General features: G+C 59.1%; 1 protein-coding gene across 2 annotated transcripts in view; it reads left to right on the forward strand.

The window, feature by feature from the left end:
- Positions 1–18,644, forward strand: part of SGSM1 (small G protein signaling modulator 1) — a 52,493-nt gene that overhangs the window by 26,026 nt on the left and 7,823 nt on the right. Inside the window, exons 8-24 of one of the 2 annotated variants that reach the window (XM_075435014.1) lie at positions 308–439; positions 959–1,083; positions 3,166–3,233; positions 3,669–3,832; positions 5,216–5,345; positions 6,465–6,644; positions 7,699–7,837; positions 8,215–8,279; positions 8,665–8,810; positions 9,915–10,043; positions 10,534–10,716; positions 14,749–14,820; positions 15,514–16,098; positions 16,301–16,425; positions 17,644–17,726; positions 18,033–18,142; positions 18,428–18,524. In XM_075435014.1, coding sequence (XP_075291129.1) covers positions 308–439; positions 959–1,083; positions 3,166–3,233; positions 3,669–3,832; positions 5,216–5,345; positions 6,465–6,644; positions 7,699–7,837; positions 8,215–8,279; positions 8,665–8,810; positions 9,915–10,043; positions 10,534–10,716; positions 14,749–14,820; positions 15,514–16,098; positions 16,301–16,425; positions 17,644–17,726; positions 18,033–18,142; positions 18,428–18,524 — 2,533 coding nt within the window. The remainder of the gene's footprint in view (positions 1–307; positions 440–958; positions 1,084–3,165; positions 3,234–3,668; positions 3,833–5,215; positions 5,346–6,464; positions 6,645–7,698; positions 7,838–8,214; positions 8,280–8,664; positions 8,811–9,914; positions 10,044–10,533; positions 10,717–14,748; positions 14,821–15,513; positions 16,099–16,300; positions 16,426–17,643; positions 17,727–18,032; positions 18,143–18,427; positions 18,525–18,644) is intronic. The other variant, XM_075435013.1, reaches the window with a different exon arrangement.

An 18,644-nucleotide genomic window follows, 5' to 3' on the forward strand; every position in this document is an offset into this window, starting at 1 on the left:
ACTGCTGGACCAGCGCGGTGCTGCGTCGTGGCGTCTCTGCCCGCTGAGAACATCACGTGTGAACAAAAAGCAAAGGCAGCTGAAGTCTGCTCTGTTTATTGCAAAGAAAGCACGCGCCCGGGGCTTCTCTAAGTACAGAACCGAGCTTGGCCAGAGCCAGGAATCCTCGTAGGTGACCCCAAGGGAAAGATTTCTAGTAGTGACTTTCTCAAGTATTTAAGTGAGGAGGGAATGAGCTCGAAGAGAAGCTTTCTGAAAGCAAGAGGCCTCTGTGCTCACCTCACGTTTGTAGGTGGGTCTCTTCCAGATTCAGAAGAGGCATTCGAGTGGCAGTATGGACGACCGGCCGTCGCTGTCTGCCAGGGACTACGTGGAGTCGCTGCACCAGAATTCCCGAGCCACGCTCCTCTACGGCAAGAACAACGTCCTGGTGCAGCCGGTACGTACCCGCCGGGGCATCTGGGCTTTCGAGTGCCGCTCTGCTCCCCGCCAGGTCGTTCTGTCCCAAGTTGCTCCTTGGTGGAGCAAAGCAGGCTCATTTCTAACCGGGGAAGGCAGCGGCTGGCCTGCGTGTGTTGAGGCCCTGGTGGTACGGATCTTCCCAGTGGAATGGAGGAGCTCTGCTTCTGTCTGAGCAGAAACGGGCTCCTCTCCCTGCCCGCTCTTGACCAGAGGCCGTGGAACACCTCCTCCTGTCCCTTGCTGCTGACTGTGGTCAAGTCAGTGAAGCGCAGACTGCTTGGGTGGAGCTGCTCGGTTTGCCGAGCTGCGGAGGGGCCCGGTGGCTCTGCTGGCAGGTTCTGCTGGGGAGCGGACGGGCTCGGGGCTGTGTTAGGGTCCAGAGCTGTGTTCCAGGGCATGGCTCAGCCACGGGCAGGCTCGGGTGCTGCTTCATGCTCCTGGTGTCTTCCCACCGGCTCTCACCAGCTCGCTCTCTCCCTGCGTTTCTCCTCGGAAGCGAGACGACATGGAGGCGATCCCGGGATATCTGTCGCTTCACCAGACGGCCGACATCATGGCGCTGAAGTGGACTCCCAACCAGCTGATGAACGGCTCCGTGGGGGATCTGGACTACGAGAAGAGGTGACTGGCTCCCAGTGCACCCTGGCGCGGGGCAGAGGGGAGGTGAATGTTCCTGGGTCTGGTGTCCGAGGCCATCCGTGGGTTTTCCCACTGAGTGGAGCAGAACGATCACCCCTGAGTGTGTGAGAGGGGAAGGGATGGCGAAGGAGGCCTGAGGTGGTGGGAGATGCTGTAGTGGTGCCTGGAGGGTGCTTGTTCTGAAAGGCACTCGGTGATTTTGTTCGTTGCCTCGGGAGAATGCCCTCTGCGCGCTGCCCGGCGCTTGCAGGTTCATCCTGCAGGTTCAGCGTGGTTGTTCAGTCAGGGGGCTCGGGAGCTGGTGACCAGGGGAAGCGTGTCGGCCGGGAGGGCAGGGGAGCGGTTCCCCGATGACCGCGCCTCGGTAGCAGAGCGCGTGCCGTTTTGCGGTGCTGCTGCAGTGCGGTCTGCGGCTGGTCCTGCGGGCAGGAATTCAAAGTCCCTTGGATTTAACGGAGTCCCTGGAGCTTGTTCCTCCAGGGGGGCCGAGGTCTGCTCCGTTTGCTCGGCGGGGTGTACTGCCGTGCCCCTTTGCCTGGGATTTGCCTCATGGGCTGCTGGCGTTGCTCTTGGTGGCTTTAATCCTTTCTAACAAATCACAGAATCATGCCAGGTCCCAATTTGCCTGAGAAATGAAAAAAAGCCAGCAAAATCCCTTTCCACCAGCAACTAGTCCAGGAAAGCTGACGTGTTTAGGACGCTGATTCTTTGACCTGGGGGAGAGATCTTCAACAAAACTTGTTCTCAGTTTTGTTTATTCTCTATTGTAGCTTTTTGGGTTTTGTTTACCTGTGTTCTTCTCATCTCCCCTTTCTTCCTGGCCCCTGGGCCATTCCGTTATGTCTGGTACTCTCCCCCTAAAATGCTATTTTCACCTCTACGCTACTTTTCTGAGTTCTTGACTTGGGCATCAGCCTAAGCTCTAAAACTTCCCAGTGTCAAGACGCGGCCAAGGAAGAGAGGAGCCAGATGACAGAGTAAGTGTGACTCCACAAGGAGTGGCTCCTACACACCCCTTCCCGTCCTTAGCTGTCTGTGTGAGCCTTTTTGAGCGCTGTTTCTGTGAAGGGACAGATAACGCTGCTCAGAATCTGGAAATCGCTTTGTTGCAACGAAGCAGGACGTTGTTAAACGCTGACACCCTCACAGAGCAGTGCTCTTGCCGGGCTCCCCACAGAAGTGAAACCCTGTGCGAGGCCGCGTGCCTGCCCTTCCCCGGCGTCTCTCCGGCCTTCTGCCCGGCCCGGGGACCAGCAGCTCTCCCAGCGCTTTCTGGGTTTGCTCAGTCACCTCGGGTGCCTGTGCTGAGGGAGCGCAGTGCTCAGACAGAAGCAGCTGGGACCAAATCTAATTTCAGCTTTGAAAGAACCCGCAGATTGCGAGGGTTTTCTCCCCCCTCCCTGGGGGACAGGAGCTCAGCAGAGCAGCAGCCCAGGCTGGGACTGCGCTGCGCGTTCCCTTGGGCTGCGGGGTGCTCCTGCCGGGTCCACTGGGATCTCCCAGCTCCGCAGTAGGGTGGGGAGTCCTCTCCGGGGCGCCCAGAGGAGAGTGCTCAGCTCTGCAGGGCTCCACGTCCCTCCCTGCCATGCTTGGGATCCATGGGCACGTTGTCCGTGTCTGGGATCGACGTGAGGGTGGAGGAAGAGCCCGAGGCAGGAGGAAGTTGTGGAGTCTCCTTCTCTGGAGATATTCAAGACCCACCTGGACAAGGTCCTGTGCAGCCTGCTCTGGGTGACCCTGCTTCGGCAGGAGGGTTGGACTAGATGACCCACAGAGGTCCCTTCCAACCCCTACTATTCTGTGATTCTGTGAAGAGCCCGGGGCAGGCGGGACTGGCCTTGCCCTGATGGAGCTGTGGTGCCAGGGACAGTCACCGGTTCTGCGGGGATGCTGTCGCTTCCTCGGGCTGGCTCCGTGGCAGTCGCACTGCTGCTGGAACCTCATCCTCCCAGCAGCTTCCCCTGGTGCCAGGACAGGTGGAGGGAGGGTCTGGAGCTGGTGGGAACAGAAGCAGAGCCTCGTGCATCCCTGAAGCTCACGACATCCTCTTGTTCTCCGTTCCAGCGTGTACTGGGACTATGCCATGACGATTCGCCTGGAGGAGATTGTCTATTTGCACTGTCACCAGCAAGGTAAGGCCCGAGTGGGGGGCTGCGGGAGGGTTCGTCACCCTGACGCTTGCTTCCTTAGATCTTCGGGAGTGCCCGTAGGGGGGTGTTTTGCTGCAGCTCCAGGGCAGACGTCCGGAGCTCTGCGTGGTCACTGCTGTGTCAGTGCTGCTAGGAAAACCTTTGAACCAGCGCCCGGCTGCGGTGCTTGGCTGGGGAGTGCTCCCTGCAGAGCAGTGCTCTGTGGTTTCCCAGGCTGTGATCTCCAAGGCAAGCCTTCTCCAGGGCCCCAGGCCTGTAGTGGACGTAGAGATGAATCCAAACAAGGAAGGAAGTCTTCCTTTTCCATGCGAGAAAGACAATTCCCTGAGCTTTCTTGCCTGCCCTCTGCATTTTTGACTGGTAATGTTCCCCTCATTCATGTCTGTGTCTTCTCTCTGCTGTCCCTGTCGCTAACAGTAGACAGCGGTGGGACGGTTGTCTTGGTGAGCCAGGATGGGATTCAGAGGCCCCCGCTGCGGTTCCCCCGAGGAGGGCACTTACTGCAGTTCCTGTCCTGCCTGGAGAACGGCCTCCTGCCCCACGGGCAGCTGGACCCACCACTCTGGTCGCAGCGGGGAAAGGTGGGCACCCCGAAACCAGGCTCGTTCCTGAGCCGGGGGCACGGCGGGTTCTTGCTGGTGTTTCCTTGGGAGTGTCTCAGGGCAGAGCTGGTGGGGAGGACCCTCTGCCCGGCCTTAGTGCACTTTGAACAATTCCTCTCGCGAAACTAAGAAGGAAGGCGGGCTGGAAGTACGGCCGTTCGGTTTAGCTGGTGGCCTCGACCAGCTGAACAGACCCTTCCGGGCAGATCAGCAGGGAGGTGGGTGGGAGTGCTGGCGTGGGGCATGGCGGGGTTGGTTCTCCTGGCCCTGGCCATGCTGCGTGGATTGTGCATACCCGGTGCACAACCAGGGTTACAGATTCACCGTGTGATTGAAATCACAGAATCCCAGCATGGCAGGGGTTGGCAGGGCCCTCTGTGGGTCACCCAGCCCAACCCCCTGCCCAAGCAGGGTCACCCACAGCAGGGGGCACAGCACCGCAGCCAGGCGGGGCTGGAATATCTCCAGAGAAGGAGACTCCACAGCCTCCCTGGGCAGCCTGGGCCAGGGCTCCGTCACCCTCAGAGGGAAGAAGTTCTTCCTCGGGTTCAGCTGGAGCTTCCTCTGCTTCAGTTTGTGCCCGTTGCCCCTTGTCCTGTCGCTGGGCACCACTGGAAAGAGTCTGGCCCCGTCCTCCTGACCCCCACCCTGCAGATATTTAGAGGCATTTCTAAGGTCCCCTCTCAGCCTTGTCTTCTCCAGGCTGAACAAGCCCAGCTCCCTCAGCCTCTCCTCGGAGGAGAGATGCTCCAGGCCCCTCCTCATCCTCGCAGCCCTCTGCTGGACTCTCTCCAGTAGCTCCTCAACTTTCTTGAACTGGGGAGCCCAGAACTGGACACAGCACTGCAGATGGGGCCTCAGCAGGGCAGAGCAGAGGGGGAGGAGAACCTCCCTCGCCCTGCTGCCCACACTCCTCTTGATGCACCCCAGGATCCCATTGGCCTTCTTGGCACCCAGGGCACGCTGCTGGCTCATGGTCACCCTGTCGTCCCCCAGCACTCCCAGTCCCTCTCCGCAGAGCTGCTCCCCAGCAGCTCAGCCCCAGCCTGTACTGGTGCCTGGGGTTGTTCCTCCCCAGGTGCAGGACCCTGCCCCTGCCCTGGTTGAACCTCATCAGGTTCCTCTGTGCCCAGCTCTCCAGCCTGGCCAGGGCTCGCTGCATGGCAGCACAGCCTGCCGGGGTGTCCAAAGGCCGAAAGCTGAATCCAAAGGCTGCTCCAGCGCAGGGAGCATGCAAGCACCATCCGGGCTGTCGAAGCACGTGCTGTTGCGGGGCAGGCGTTCGGCAGGCGAGGCAGTGGGCACGCTGGCTGCGTGGCCGGGCGTGGGGCGGCTTGTGAAGAGCAGGTTTTGTTCACCCAGGGGAAGGTGTTTCCCAAGCTGAGGAAGCGGAGTCCCCAGGGCTCCTCCGAGTCTGCGTCTGACAAGGAGGATGACGAAGCCACAGATTACGTTTTCAGGATAATCTACCCGGGGACGCAGTCTGAATTCGGTGAGTGCGTCGGCAGAGCGTGGTCCTGGTGGGTGCTCACGGGGTGTCTGGGCAGCCGGGGCTGCAGCACTGTCAGGCACCCAGCAGTTCACGCCAGGACGCGGTTCCAGAGATCGAGCTTTGCTTGTAGCATTACTGCCTTTTACCCAACGTCATGTATGGGTTGGGGGTTTGTTTTTTTGTTTCAGCCTTTCACTTGCTACCGAGTCCTTCGTTTCTGCAGCTGCACAACAGGCCATGACTGCCTTAATGCTTAGGAAAAAAATTCTTGCACAGAATTTCAGCAGTAAGGTTTCCTTTGGTCGCGTTCCTTGGGGGTCACTTTTTGCCTTCACAGGCCTCCAGGGCTGGTTCTTCTCCTGCTGTCACCAGGCCAGCTCGGCAGGTGCTGCTTTGAAGCCAGCTATGGTCCTTCAGCATTGCTTCTGCGGGCGAAGGAGAGGTTCCAGCGCCCTTCTCCGTGTAGTGCCAGGCGTGACCCGTGTGTCTGCGCTCCCTAGCTCGCAGGGCGAGGGAGAGGAGGCTGCTGGATTCGCCAGACCAGGAATATCTCTTAATGGCTGGTTGCAAATGGCTGGAGTGACTCTACATTTGTCCTCACTCTTCTGTGGGGTACGAAGAACAATTTTTTGTCCTCTGGGAACATCGCAGGTGATTTTATAAGGGGGAAAAGCAAGAGTGCAACAGAAGACCTGTGGAGTTTTAAACAGCTGTGAAATTTGATCAAAAACTTGTTCCTTTATTTCTGAGGCTAGGAGGGGGCAATTGCATCCCCTGTGACTCCTCCGTAACATCAGTGAAGATTACACTCAGCTCTCCCTGCCTTTAGCTGACTAACACAATTCAGTGAGTCAGATAAAAATCTGGTTGAGGCTACAGCAGCAGATAGAGATGCTCCTTTCTGTACCTTCCTTTTGATCTACCCCTTAAAATTATGTGCTGGGGGCCAGATTTTCTGTGAAATGAATTGCTGCAATCTCCTCAGCTGGCATCATCAAGTCTATGTGGTTCCTGTGGATCTTCCCAGAGGGGGGTGGAACTGCGTCAGTTCTTTTTTCTCTACAGGTTCTTCCTTTCTCCCCTTTCATTTGTGCCCCTGTCCTCTCTCTCTGTCTCTAGTTACCATTAATGGTAATTTTCATCCATTCCTTGCATCCGTGATCTCCATCGCTGCTGTGAGAGGGAAGATGGCAAGGACTCCAGCTGCAAGCAAGACGCTGGTGATCCCTAAATGGTTTCCGAGCCTCCCCATCGCGTCCCGAGCTCCCCTTGCTGTGCTGGGGGCCTCTCGGTGTCAGTGTAACGCGGCTGTCTGGGTCTGGTTCTGCTGCCTGCCCGTGTTGTCACTTGCCAGTTCCTGCAGGGGTGTCCCCTGCCACCGCTGCCCGTCACCGAGCCGTCAGCTCCTGCTCAGTGGCAGGGAAACAGGAATATTTCAACGTTTCGCTTGCTAGTATCGGGTACTCGGTATCACAAGCAGGGAGAGTCGGTGAGACCCAGGGCGAGTGAGGAAGCCCCGTCCCAGCTGGAAGCTGGAATTTCTGCCACGATTTAATTTCCAAGGAGGTGCAAATGGGATTATTCTCCATGAATCTTCGTCCGCATCTCACAGTCTACCTTCTTCGTGATGGCCTTTTCCTAGGGAGGCCCAGGAGCGAAGGGCCAGGGCGGTTCCAGGGCAGGACAGCAGCCGAGCTGCTCTCGCAGCGGCTCTGCGCCTGCTCGGGCTGCGGGGCGATGCCTGAGCGGGACCCGAGGCCGACGCAGCAGCGTTTCCGAGTTTAAGCAGGGATTTAGCAAGTGACAACATGAAGAACGACTCGCTTCTGCTGTCCCTCTCAACCTTTTCATCAAAGTCTTTGCCTCCTGTCTTGTGATTTGGGTGCTCTCTTCTTTCCCTGAATCTTAGATGGGATCCTAATCTTCGAGAGCTGGGGGCTTTTCCCTTCCAGTGATCCACTCTTCCTGGGGCAACCCTTGATTTCAATCCCCTTTTTTTTGATCTGTGTGACAATCTGTTGCAGCCCCTTGTCTCAAGTCTCTCTGGGCTGGGTGTTTGGTTTCTGCGTTGGTGGGCGCTCAGCCGTTTAAGATGAGCTTGCTGGAGGCACTGTGCTTCATGAGAAGATGGTTTTCTCTCACTCTGTCTCATTGATGCTCTTGTTTCCTTTTCGTTCTCCTGAGCTCACCGGTGCTGTGATTACCTGGTGTGGGTCCTGCCTGGTTGCTGGAGTCTCCTTGGGAAGAGCGTGAGATGCTGCATTTGCTGATCAAAACTCTGTTGATCTCCTGTGGCTCCCCTGATTCCGGGGCTGCGCGAGACTCTGACGCTCGTCTCTCTCCCATCTTGCAGTGCCCCAGGACCTGATGGACGCGCCGGCTGCTGGCTTGCCTCCCATCTGGCAGCCCAGCACCCGCAAGTCCTCCTGCTCCTCCTGCTCTCAGAGCGGCTCCTCCGATGGTGGGCCGTCCAACGGCTGCAGCCACGAGAGGTACGACGGCTCCGCTGCTGCGTAGTTTGAGAAACAGAGGTAAAATGAAGCGAGAGCTACAGGTGAGAGCCCAGCTGGGTGGCTGGACTAGAGGAATCATGGTGCGAGTGGTGTCTCCAGCCTCACACTCGGCTTGGTTGTCCAGGGACCCTTTGCAGGGGCCAGTGGGCTGTGTCCAGGCTGAGGTGAGGCTTGTCCCCTCGTCCGGGATGTCTCAGCTGCTCTGTGCTGGCAGCAAGAATCGCCGCGCTCGGGCTGAGCAGAGGTCCCGTGGTGCACCTCTGAAGGCCCAGCTGGACCAGTCAGATCGGAGCAGGGGCTGAAGGAGTGCGTGGGGGCATTTCTTCTCCTCACACCCGATGTGTTTTTCTTGGCAGAGCTCCGCTGAAGCTCCTGTGTGACAACATGAAGTACCAGATCCTCTCCCGGGCCTTCTACGGCTGTGAGTACTTGTGACATCCACGATGCCTTGAGATGTGCGATGGGCAGGGGAGAAGGTCCGGGGCTCCGGGCTGAGGCAGCGGGGCAGTGGCCAAGGGCACTGGGAGCAGTCTGTCGCATGCAGGGCCTTGTGTGCCCACGCTCAGGATTGGGAGCAAACAGTTGAACTCCGGCCCTCAGACCCCAGCCCAGCGGGCAGCAGCGCTGGTGGTACGGGATGCTGAGACAGTGACCTTTCCCAGGAGACTCCCTGCTTTGCTGCGTAGGCTGGATGTGGCTTCAGAGGGTCTCCTTCAGGGACCAGGTTCATCGGAGCTCTCTCCTGCACTGCATGCTCATGGCCCTCCCGAGTTCCCCGGCTGAATGTTTGCTTCTGCCTGATGCAGGGCTGGCCTATTGCAGACACCTCTCCACGGTGCGCACCCACCTGTCTGCGCTGGTGAACCACAACATCGTGTCTCCGGACGTGCCCTGCAACGCCAGCTCGGGACTGACCGTCGACATATGGCAGAGATACCTGCAGGACAGCACGGTAGGGCCAGTGCTCTTGGGACACGCCGGTTGCGGTGGGCTTGGGGTGTCCGGGGCAGCGTCACTTACGTGGTCATAGCATGGTAACATGAAGCCTATTGAGAGGTCCCCCAAGAAGAATCACAGAATCCCAGAATGGTCGGGGTTGGCAGGGACCTCTGGGGTCACCCAGCCCAACCCCCTGCCCAAGCAGGGTCACCCAGAGCAGGCTGCACAGCACCGTGGCCAGGCGGGGCTGGAATATCTCCAGAGAAGGAGACTCCACAGCCTCCCTGGGCAGCCTGGGCCAGGGCTCCGTCACCCTCAGAGGGAAGAAGTTCTTCCTCGGGTTCAGCTGGAGCTTCCTCTGCTTCAGTTTGTGCCCGTTGCCCCTTGTCCTGTCGCTGGGCACCACTGGAAAGAGTCTGGCCCCGTCCTCCTGACACCCACCCTGCAGATATTTAGAGGCATTTCTAAGGTCCCCTCTCAGCCTTCTCTTCTCCAGGCTGAACAAGCCCAGCTCCCTCAGCCTCTCCTCGCAGGAGAGATGCTCCAGTCCCCTCCTCATCCTCGTAGCCCTCTGCTGGACTCTCTCCAGTAGCTCCTCATCTTTCTTGAAGTGGGGAAGAGCAGTCATGCAGCCTGCCTGAGGCTGCACGGAGCCCGGGACTCCTAACCCTCGACGCGTGGAAGCCGGGGAGCGAAGGCTGCTCTCCTCAGCACGCTTCTGCTCGGAGCCTGCAGCAGCGTCTGTCACCCGAGTGCTGTGGGCTTGAGGGGGGTTCCAGCCACCGTTACGGCAGGGTAGCTGGAGAGCTGTGACCACTGCCGCCGTCCTGACGTGCTGCCGGGGCTCAGAGGCACAGCCGTGACCTTGGGTGACTTTGGGCCGCTTCGTTTCCCAAAACATCCATCCGCAGGGGCTGCTGGCTGTGCCCAAGCCCAAGTGGAGATGTGGGAGAGCGTCTGCAGTGAGTGGGCAGCGAGTCTGCGGGGGGTCGGCGTCTGGGCAGCACGCTGGGTGCTGAGAGGCGGCGCGGCCGGGCTGGGGTTGCCCGTGCATCTGCCGGCTGATGGGCTGTGGTCCCGGCTGCGTCTGTGCACTGACTCAGAGCTCTTCCCCCAGAGTTACGAGGACCAGGAGCTGCTGCGGCTGATCTACTACGGCGGGATCCAGCACGAGATCCGGAAGGCGGTCTGGCCCTTCCTTTTGGGCCATTATCAGTTTGGGATGACGGAGGCGGAAAGGAAGGAGGTTGGTGTGGGTGTGCTGCCAGCTCAGCAGCCTGGGGCGTTGCACTGGTGTGCCCTGGATGTTTCACAGCTTGAAGCGTTCGTATCCCAGAGTCCACGCTGTGAACCCGCTGGGTGTCGCGTCCCCTTTGTACTGCAGCTGTAGGCAGGAGATGGGAGAAAGACTCAGATGAGCAGGAACTGATGGGACCGAGCTCAAAGCTCCCCTATGCGGGTGCTGGCTGCTGCTGCTCAGTGCCCTCTGCACCTCTGGGAGGAGGGAAAGAGATGGATCATCTTCTTCCATCCTCGTTTTTGTGAGGTTTTGTGGGTCAGGCTCTGGCTGGCACCGTGGAGGAGATGGGTGACTTTATGCCCCATCTAGTGACAGGTGATGCAAGAAGGCACTTAACCTGTCTGTGCAGAGCTGTGCAGGGGATGGAGGCGCTGGTTTCTGGGCTCTTCCAGGGGCGTCTGTTCAAGGACCCCCCCAATCTCTCTCAACGCTGCAGGCTGACGACCAGATCCGCGCCTGCTACGAGCACACCATGGCGGAGTGGCTGGGCTGCGAGGCCATCGTCCGGCAGCGGGAGAAGGAGTCGCACGCCGCAGCGCTGGCCAAGTGCTCCTCCGGGGCCAGCCTGGACTCCCACATTCAGCGGATGATGCACAGGGACTCCACCATCAGCAACGAGGTGAGGGCGCGGGGGCTCGGGGAGGGCGGTGCCCACCCCGGCTCCGTGTCGGTCTGTGCACGGGGAGCGATGGAGGCACAGGTCCTGCTCACCCTCCTGCCCTGACCTCTGCCAGCCCTGGAGCTTTCTTACCTGTTTTCTTTTGCCTGCTCTTCCGCACTGTTTAGCAGTAGGAGCGGGCATCTCAGAATCACAGACTCCCAGCATGGCAGGGGTTGGCAGGGACCTCTGGGGTCACCCAGCCCAACCCCCTGCCCAAGCAGGGTCACCCAGAGCAGGGGGCACAGCACCGCGGCCAGGCGGGGCTGGAATATCTCCAGAGAAGGAGACTCCACAGCCTCCCTGGGCAGCCTGGGCCAGGGCTCCGTCACCCTCCGAGGGAAGAAGTTCTTCCTCGGGTTCAGCTGGAGCTTCCTCTGCTTCAGTTTGTGCCCGTTGCCCCTTGTCCTGTCGCTGGGCACCACTGAAAAGAGCTTGGCCCCATCCTCCTGACACCCACCCTTCACATATTTGTAAGTATATATTAGGTCCCCTCTCAGCCTTCTCTTCTTCAGGCTGAACAAGCCCAGCTCCCTCAACCTCTCCTCGTAGCAGAGATGCTCCAGTCCCCTCATCATCCTTGTAGCCCTCCGCTGGACTCTCTCCAGTAGCTCCTCATCTTTCTTGAACTGAGGAGCCCAGAACTGGACACAGTACTCCAGATGGGGCCTCACCAGGGCAGTGTAGAGGGGAAGGAGAACCTCCCTCATCCTGCTGGCCACACTCTTCTTGATGCACCCCAGGATCCCATTGGCTTTCTGGGCAGCCAGGGCACACTGCTGGCTCATGGTTAACCTGTCGTCCACCAGGACACCCAGGTCCCTCTCCGCAGAGCTGCTCTCCAGCAGGTCCACCCCAAGCCTGTACTGGTGCATGGGGCTGTTCCTCCCCAGGTGCAGGACCCTGCATTTGCCTTTGTTGAACCTCATCAGGTTCCTCTCTGCCCAGCTTTCCAGCCTATCCAGGTCACGCTGAATGGCAGCACAGCCTTCCGGTGTGTCTACCACACCTCCCAGTTTGGTGTCATCAGCAAACTTGCTCCTGCAGTAAGACCCCAGTTTCTGTACTGGGTGGTACTCCACTGACCGGGAGGCTTCGGTCTGCAGCCGGGGTGAGGTGTAGGAGGTCTGACAAATTTGCTTGGGTTCTTGGAGCTGCCGTATCTGCAGCGGCACTGAGCAGCTCTGCATCTGTGACCCCAGGTGAGGGTGCTGGGCACAGAGGGCCTGAAAGCCAGGGCAGCAGGAGGGGGCAAGGGGTCCTGGCAGGGCGCAGGAGCCCAGACCTCGTCTGTGGAGCCGCGTGTCCGAATCCAGACGCTCTCACCAGTCCTGTGGGTGTTTCTGGACAAGGGGAGATACCCGTTACCCGGTTAGCACTCCTGGTGCACATCAGGATGAGCTCCGTGGAAGTCGGTGTTGAAGCTGGGGGAGGGAGGCAGACCGTGTTTCGGGCACGGAGGGGCTGTGAAACAGGTCAGCGCGCTGCTGGGCTCCCTTCTCCGTCGGCTGCTCGGCACAGGGGAAGCCTGGGCCGCTGCCCGTGGGTGGGAGGAGCGGGGTGGCCCTCGGGCTGGCTGTGGAGGAGGCTGCGGGGCGCGGGGCAGCCTCGGTACGCTGCCGTGCCATCGTGGGACGGAGCCAGGCCCTGGCACCCAGCGCCGTGGGACTGTGCAGCAAGGAGTTAGATCCACAGCCCAAACCAAAGGGTGTGGAGGGAAAAGCCTGTTAAAGGAAAGGCAGTCCTGGGAATGGAGTCCAGGGGGTGTTTCCATGTGGGTTTTGTCCTTGGAGAACAGCCCAGCATGGCAGAGCAAGTGGTGCCGCGTTCTCTGACCTCGCGCTGCCACACCGGAGGCTGACGGAGGCGAAGCCAGAAAGGGCCTGGTAGTTGCCGCCCTGGAGACTTCATCTGGGTTCCTCTGGGGAGTTTGTGTGGATGCTTTTGGAAGGAGATGAGCTCAGCCCCAGCCGTGCAGGCTACGTGTCTGTACAGAGGGGGAATCACAGAATCACAGAATAGTAGGGGTTGGCAGGGCCCTCTGTGGGTCCCCCAGCCCAGCCCCCTGCCCAAGCAGGGTCACCCACAGCAGGCTGCACAGGACCTCGTCCAGGAGGGGCTGGAATATCTCCAGAGAAGGAGACTCCACAGCCTCCCTGGGCAGAATCACAGAATCACAGAATGGTAGGGGTTGGAAGGGCCCTCTGTGGGTCATCTAGTCCAACCCCCTGCCCAAGCAGGGTCACCCAGAGCAGGCTGCACAGCACCGCGGCCAGGCGGGGCTGGAATATCTCCAGAGAAGGAGACTCCACAGCCTCCCTGGGCAGCCTGGGCCAGGGCTCCGTCATCCTCAGAGGGAAGAAGTTCTTCCTCATCTTCAGCTGGAGCTTCCTCTGCTCCAGTTTGTGCCCATTGCCCCTTGTCCTGTTGCTGGGCACCACTGCAAAGAGCAGGGAGACGCAGGGGAGGCAAGCCCGAAGCGGGCTCTGTGTGCAGGCGCGGAGGGCACAGCTCTCGCAGGGGCTGAGCAGAGCTGGGCTGCGCGCTCGGCATCGCTGAAGCCCCGTGAATCGTCCACATCCCCACAGCATCTCCCCTGTGGTTCTTTTTTTGTAGCCACGTCTGCCTGTTCTGGGAACGTGTGCTAGGAGGGGAGCTGGCGGAGTTGGTACAGGCGAAGGTTCACCCTTTTCCCATCTGAAGGCTGAGAGGGGACCTTATAAATGCTTACAAATATCTGCAGGGTGGGTGTCAGGAGGATGGGGCCAAGCTCTTTTCAGTGGTGCCCAGAGACAGGACAAGGGGCAATGGGCACAAACTGAGGCACAGGAAGTTCCGTCTGAACATGAGGAAGAACTTCTTCCCTCTGAGGGTGACGGAGCCCTGGCCCAGGCTGCCCAGGGAGGTTGTGGAGTCTCCTCCTCTGGAGATATTCCAGCCCCGCCTGGACAAGGTCCTGTGCAGCCTGCTCTGGGTGACCCTGCTTCAGCAGGGGGGTTGGGCTGGGTGACCCACAGAGGTCCCTTCCAACCCCTACGATTCTGTGATTCTGTGAACCTGAGATTTCCTGTTACTAAATGCTCCCATGGTAATGGAGGAAGACTGTCGCCCTTCCTCTCTCCGTCGGAGCCCTGCCCAGCAAACCCCCGCGATACGAGGGTGGGGACAAGTCCCGCTGCCGTTCTGAGAGCGCCGTGTTTCCTTCAGACCCTCTTGTCTGTGTGTGATGTCGTTGCAGGGCTCTGTGCGTCCCGGCTTGCGTGCAGCCGCAGGCTCCTGCGCTTCCGCCAGCCCGGCGCAGGGGCGGCTCGGAGAGCGGGGACGGCTCGCTCTTCGGGGAAGACTCCTTGCTCAGAGGGCATCCACTGGGCAGAGCGCTCAACTGGGCACTGCAAAGCCCCATGCTGCCTGCTGTGCTTCAGCTGGAAGCCAGAACAGGGTGCTGTTGACTTTTAGAGGGGCTGCCTCAACCGACTCTGGCTTGAAACATCAATATTTGTCCTTTAAGAAAAGGAAAAAACATTAATATGCTTGGAGGGATTGTTTTACAGCCTGTGACTTCATCGTTTATGTAAACGAAGATGGGGTGAGTCTCACTGCTGCCAAATTAGGACAGAGATTTGTAGAAATTTGCAGTCCAGGGAGACAGCGTGACCTCTCTGCAGGCCAGAAGAAAGCAGTTCCTTTCAGACCGAAACGTACAGTATTTGAACAACTGGATTGGCCTGGGATTTTGTCTTTTGTTATCTTCTCCAGCAAGAAATGTCCGTGGCGGGCTGAGGCAGGGGTGCTGTGCTAGGTGATAAATCTGCACAGCAGAGTTGATGTGACATGAACGTCTTTTGTGGGTCAAGTGTGAGAATTTATTGGATGCATTTTGTGCTTTTTCTTTACACGCAGATGCACCCACCTCTGAGAGCGTGGCTGGAGCCTCCTCCACTCCAGACACCGCGCTCTTTGTCTTTTCACTGGCCTTTCCCCTCTCTGTTGCAGTCTTCGCAGAGCTGCAGCTCCGGCCGGCAGAATCACGCCCGGCTGCAGAGCGACTCCAGCTCCAGCACGCAGGTGAGTGGCAGTGCCTTGTCCCCTCTTGCTCCTCCAGCCACCGGCCACCCCACGGCGTGCGGCTCTGCCCAGCGTGGGCTGGTCGCTGCCCGATGACCAGAGTGATTTCTGGCAAACCAAAGCAGTAGTTGGAGGTAAATGACTCGCAGACCTCCCTCTGGGGCCAGTAAGGTCAGAACTGCGCGCTGCTTGGCCACGTTTAATATTCACCAGCTCAAAGGACCAACCCCTGTGTGGCCCTGAGGGCCCTTGGCTGCTCCGTGTGTTAGCAACCAGGTGCTTACCCAACCCGCCTGAAGGACGTTCTGCCCAGTATGCTACGCTGAGTAAAGCGCAGTCCTTTGGAGCAGGGACTGTGGGCTCCGAGTGGTGCAGGTGACCAAGCACTGACCTGCCAAGTCCAGGCAGGGGAACCTAAAGGCCGAGGACATCTTCTGAGTTGGCCCTTCACTTCTGCACCCAGAAATTCCTCCCAGAGTCTGGTTAAAACGAGACAGAGCGCTAGATGCCCAGGCTGAAGCTGTCTCTCACTGTAGCGAAGGTGTGGAGCCACAGCCGGGCACAGCACCAAGTTAAAATGCCCTCGGGTCCTCTGAATGCAGCTCTTGGGGACACCACGCCCGTGTTCCCAACGGTTTGCTGAAGGCAGGGGGTTTGCTCGCTCTGACGCGGCGCTCTGCTCGTGCTCTGCAGGTGTTTGAGTCTGTTGATGACGTGGAACAGACTGAAGCGGATGCGCAGCTGGAAGATGGCAAACAAAGCAAGATCCCCAACGGGACGGTTCCCAACGGCACGTGTTCCCCTGATTCTGGGCACCCCTCTTCCCAGAACTTCTCCATCGCGTCGGGATTCTCGGAGCGCAGCTTCAGCAACGAGGACAGTGCCCTGGAAACCAACAAATCCTCGGTGAGCTCTCAGGGAAAGGCTGGTGGGTCCGATGGGCCAGCACCACGGGACCCAGATGGTGCCCGGCGCGAGGAGAAGCTGCAGGGCCAAGACAGCCTAGAAGGTGAATTTCCCACCGGTGGAAGCATGGACTTTGTTCCTGTGGGTGAGAGCTCGGCAAGGGTCCTGCATGATCGTGACACCGTGGCCCTGACTGTGGTGGAGAGCTGGGCAGACAGCGAAGCCGAGAAGCAAAGCTTGGTGGAGAGTGAAGATAACCTCTCCGAGGAGCCGGAGATGGAGAGTTTGTACCCGCAGCTGGATTCTCTGCCTGTGGCTGATCTGGCCAGCAGCGAAACCTCTGCTGTCTCCTCGACGGGTGTCACCTACTCGGTAAATATGGACTCGTTCACTGAGTGGGTTTCTTCCTGGGTATCTCACTATGTTCCTGCATTTGCCCTGTGCTGCTCCCACAGCTGGGTGTACAGGGACTCTCCGCCTTCCCCCAAGCTCTGCCCCGTCGCTGCATTGCCCCTGCATCTTTCTTTTTGGTTTTTATTTGCAAACAAATCAACTTTGCTTTTGTTTCGGGCAGCCAGAGCTACTGGACATGTACACAGTGAACCTGCACCGCATCGAGAAGGACGTGCAGCGATGTGACCGCAACTACTGGTACTTCACCCCTGCCAACCTGGAGAAGCTCCGCAACATCATGTGCAGGTGGGAGCTGCGGGGTCAGGGTGGGGGCCTGCCAGCCCTCCCTGCGATGGGAGCACTGGTGGTCGGTTTCCCTGGGTTCACCTCGGGGCTGGAGCCTCAAACTTTGTTGCCGACTTTCGCCTCCTTGACTTCCTCCCCCAAATCCCCTCATCATCCCAGAACTGGGGCCACGGCTCCACAGACCTCGTGGTTGCCAGACCGAGGAGCCCAGGCATCCTGCCGTGGGCTGCTCTGCCCCGGGGCTGCCCAGGCGTGCTGCCGCGCGGTCTGAACCCAGCGCAGCCCACCTGCTCTCTGGAATGTGTCCGGAAAATGTTTTAATGAGGCTCAGCCCGCAGGGCCGTAGTGCTAATGAGGAAGCTCCTGAAGCGACCGCATGGTTCGTGCCTGCCCAGGGACCCAGGAGATGACAATACCTGGGTGCGCTTGCGATTCTCTTTGCTCAGTCCCTGTGACTAAGAGGTTGCTGTATGACATTCACCAACTCAAACCAGCTCCAGCTCAGCAGCTGCGGCCGCTTCAGGGGCAGCGAAGGCTGAAATATTATTACTCATCTTGGAAATATGAGGAGAAGCTGCTGTTTCGTTAGGGCTGTCGCTTTATCTGACAGCCAGAGTTGGAGATCTCTGCTGAGATGAGATCTACAATACAGCAGATTTTGGAAAACTAGCGGGCAGGATGGAAGAGATTGTTCCCTTGTGCCAGCCCTGGATCCGAGTCCTTTCCGAACGCGTTTTGACTTGCTACCAAATATGGGAAGATATCTCTGCAGGGCTGGTTGCTTCCTGGGCCGCTGGGTCCAGGGAGGAGAAGCAGGCGATACGGTGCAGAGAGAGCCGAGAGGATGAAGCGAGGGGGAAGGGAGGGAGGGAGAGATAAATTAACAAACGCTTCCGCCAGCCGCCTCGCATCGCTGTGCTTTTTGACTTCACTTTTCCCCGCGCTCAGTTCAATGCAATGGCCACGGCACGGCTTACCTGAGGGTCACCACGGGAACTTCATCATTTACAGGCTGGCTGTAGAGGAACGAAGCACAGGTGTAACAGAATAAACAGGTCTGATGTGCCCTGCCTGCTGCCGTGGCTTGGTGGCAGCATGTAGGACACGCTAGCGTCCCAGGAATGGAGGCAGGGGACAGGCAAGCGAGGTGGCAGGTGGTGGCACTCGTGCGTGGCACGGGAAGGGCTCACCAGCCACTTTTGGTGCTCTCTCACACAGCTACATCTGGCAGCACATCGAGGTCGGCTACGTGCAGGGGATGTGTGACCTGCTGGCCCCTCTCCTGGTCATCCTGGATGACGGTGAGTGGGTGGCTCTGCTCTGCTGTCCCCAGATCTTCGTGGGGGGATCTGCTGGGCTGGTGGTGGCCCTTTGCAGGGTCCTGTGCTGTGGAGCAGCGGGTGGCAGGATCCCGTTTGTCCTCCATGCTGTCTGACTCCCAGGAGCCCAGCCTGGGGACAGCGTGTACCTTGTGCAGCGTGAGCTGTCTTTCCGCGGCCAGTCCACGCTGCGTGCCCCTGACCGCGTGTGGGGCAGGGAGGGACGGTCCTGCTGCCGGAGTGGCAGTGTCCCTGCAGCCGAGCAGTGACTGTCTCTTCCCTGCGCAGAGGCTCTGGCTTTCAGCTGTTTCACCGAGCTTATGAAGAGGATGAATCAGAACTTCCCCCACGGAGGAGCCATGGACACCCACTTTGCCAACATGAGATCTCTGATCCAGGTGGGGGGTCCCTGGCACAGGGACGGCAGGGTCTCAAACCAGAGGGGGAAAGCTGTTCTCGGGACGGGGTCTCAGAGGGGCTGAGGGGAGCTTTCAGTGGTGGGAAGCAGGAGGGAGAGCAGGGGGCCGTAAAGAGAGCCTGGGAGTGCCAGGATTGCAAAGGGAGGGAGAACCTGGGTGGGAGACGGTGTGGTAGGAGAGCAGTGGGAGTGGAGGAAGGCAGGCAGAGGAATGGCTCATGCTTCTGGTGTGCACTGAGGAGTTTTCTTTTGCTCTTCTTGGCAGATTCTGGACTCTGAGCTCTTCGAGCTGATGCACCAGAATGGTGATTACACTCATTTCTACTTCTGCTACCGATGGTTTCTCCTGGACTTCAAGAGAGGTGTGTGCTGGGAGGGAGGCAGCTGAGGCCAGCAAACGGGGAGGGAAGGCAAGGTCTGCCATGCTTCCACGCTGCTCGGTGCACTCTGCACCTTCAGTTGTCTGAACCTAACCTTTTTCC

The sequence above is a fragment of the Opisthocomus hoazin genome, chromosome 13 (assembly GCF_030867145.1).
Source record: "Opisthocomus hoazin isolate bOpiHoa1 chromosome 13, bOpiHoa1.hap1, whole genome shotgun sequence".
In the NCBI taxonomy this organism is placed as follows: Eukaryota; Metazoa; Chordata; class Aves; order Opisthocomiformes; family Opisthocomidae; genus Opisthocomus; species Opisthocomus hoazin.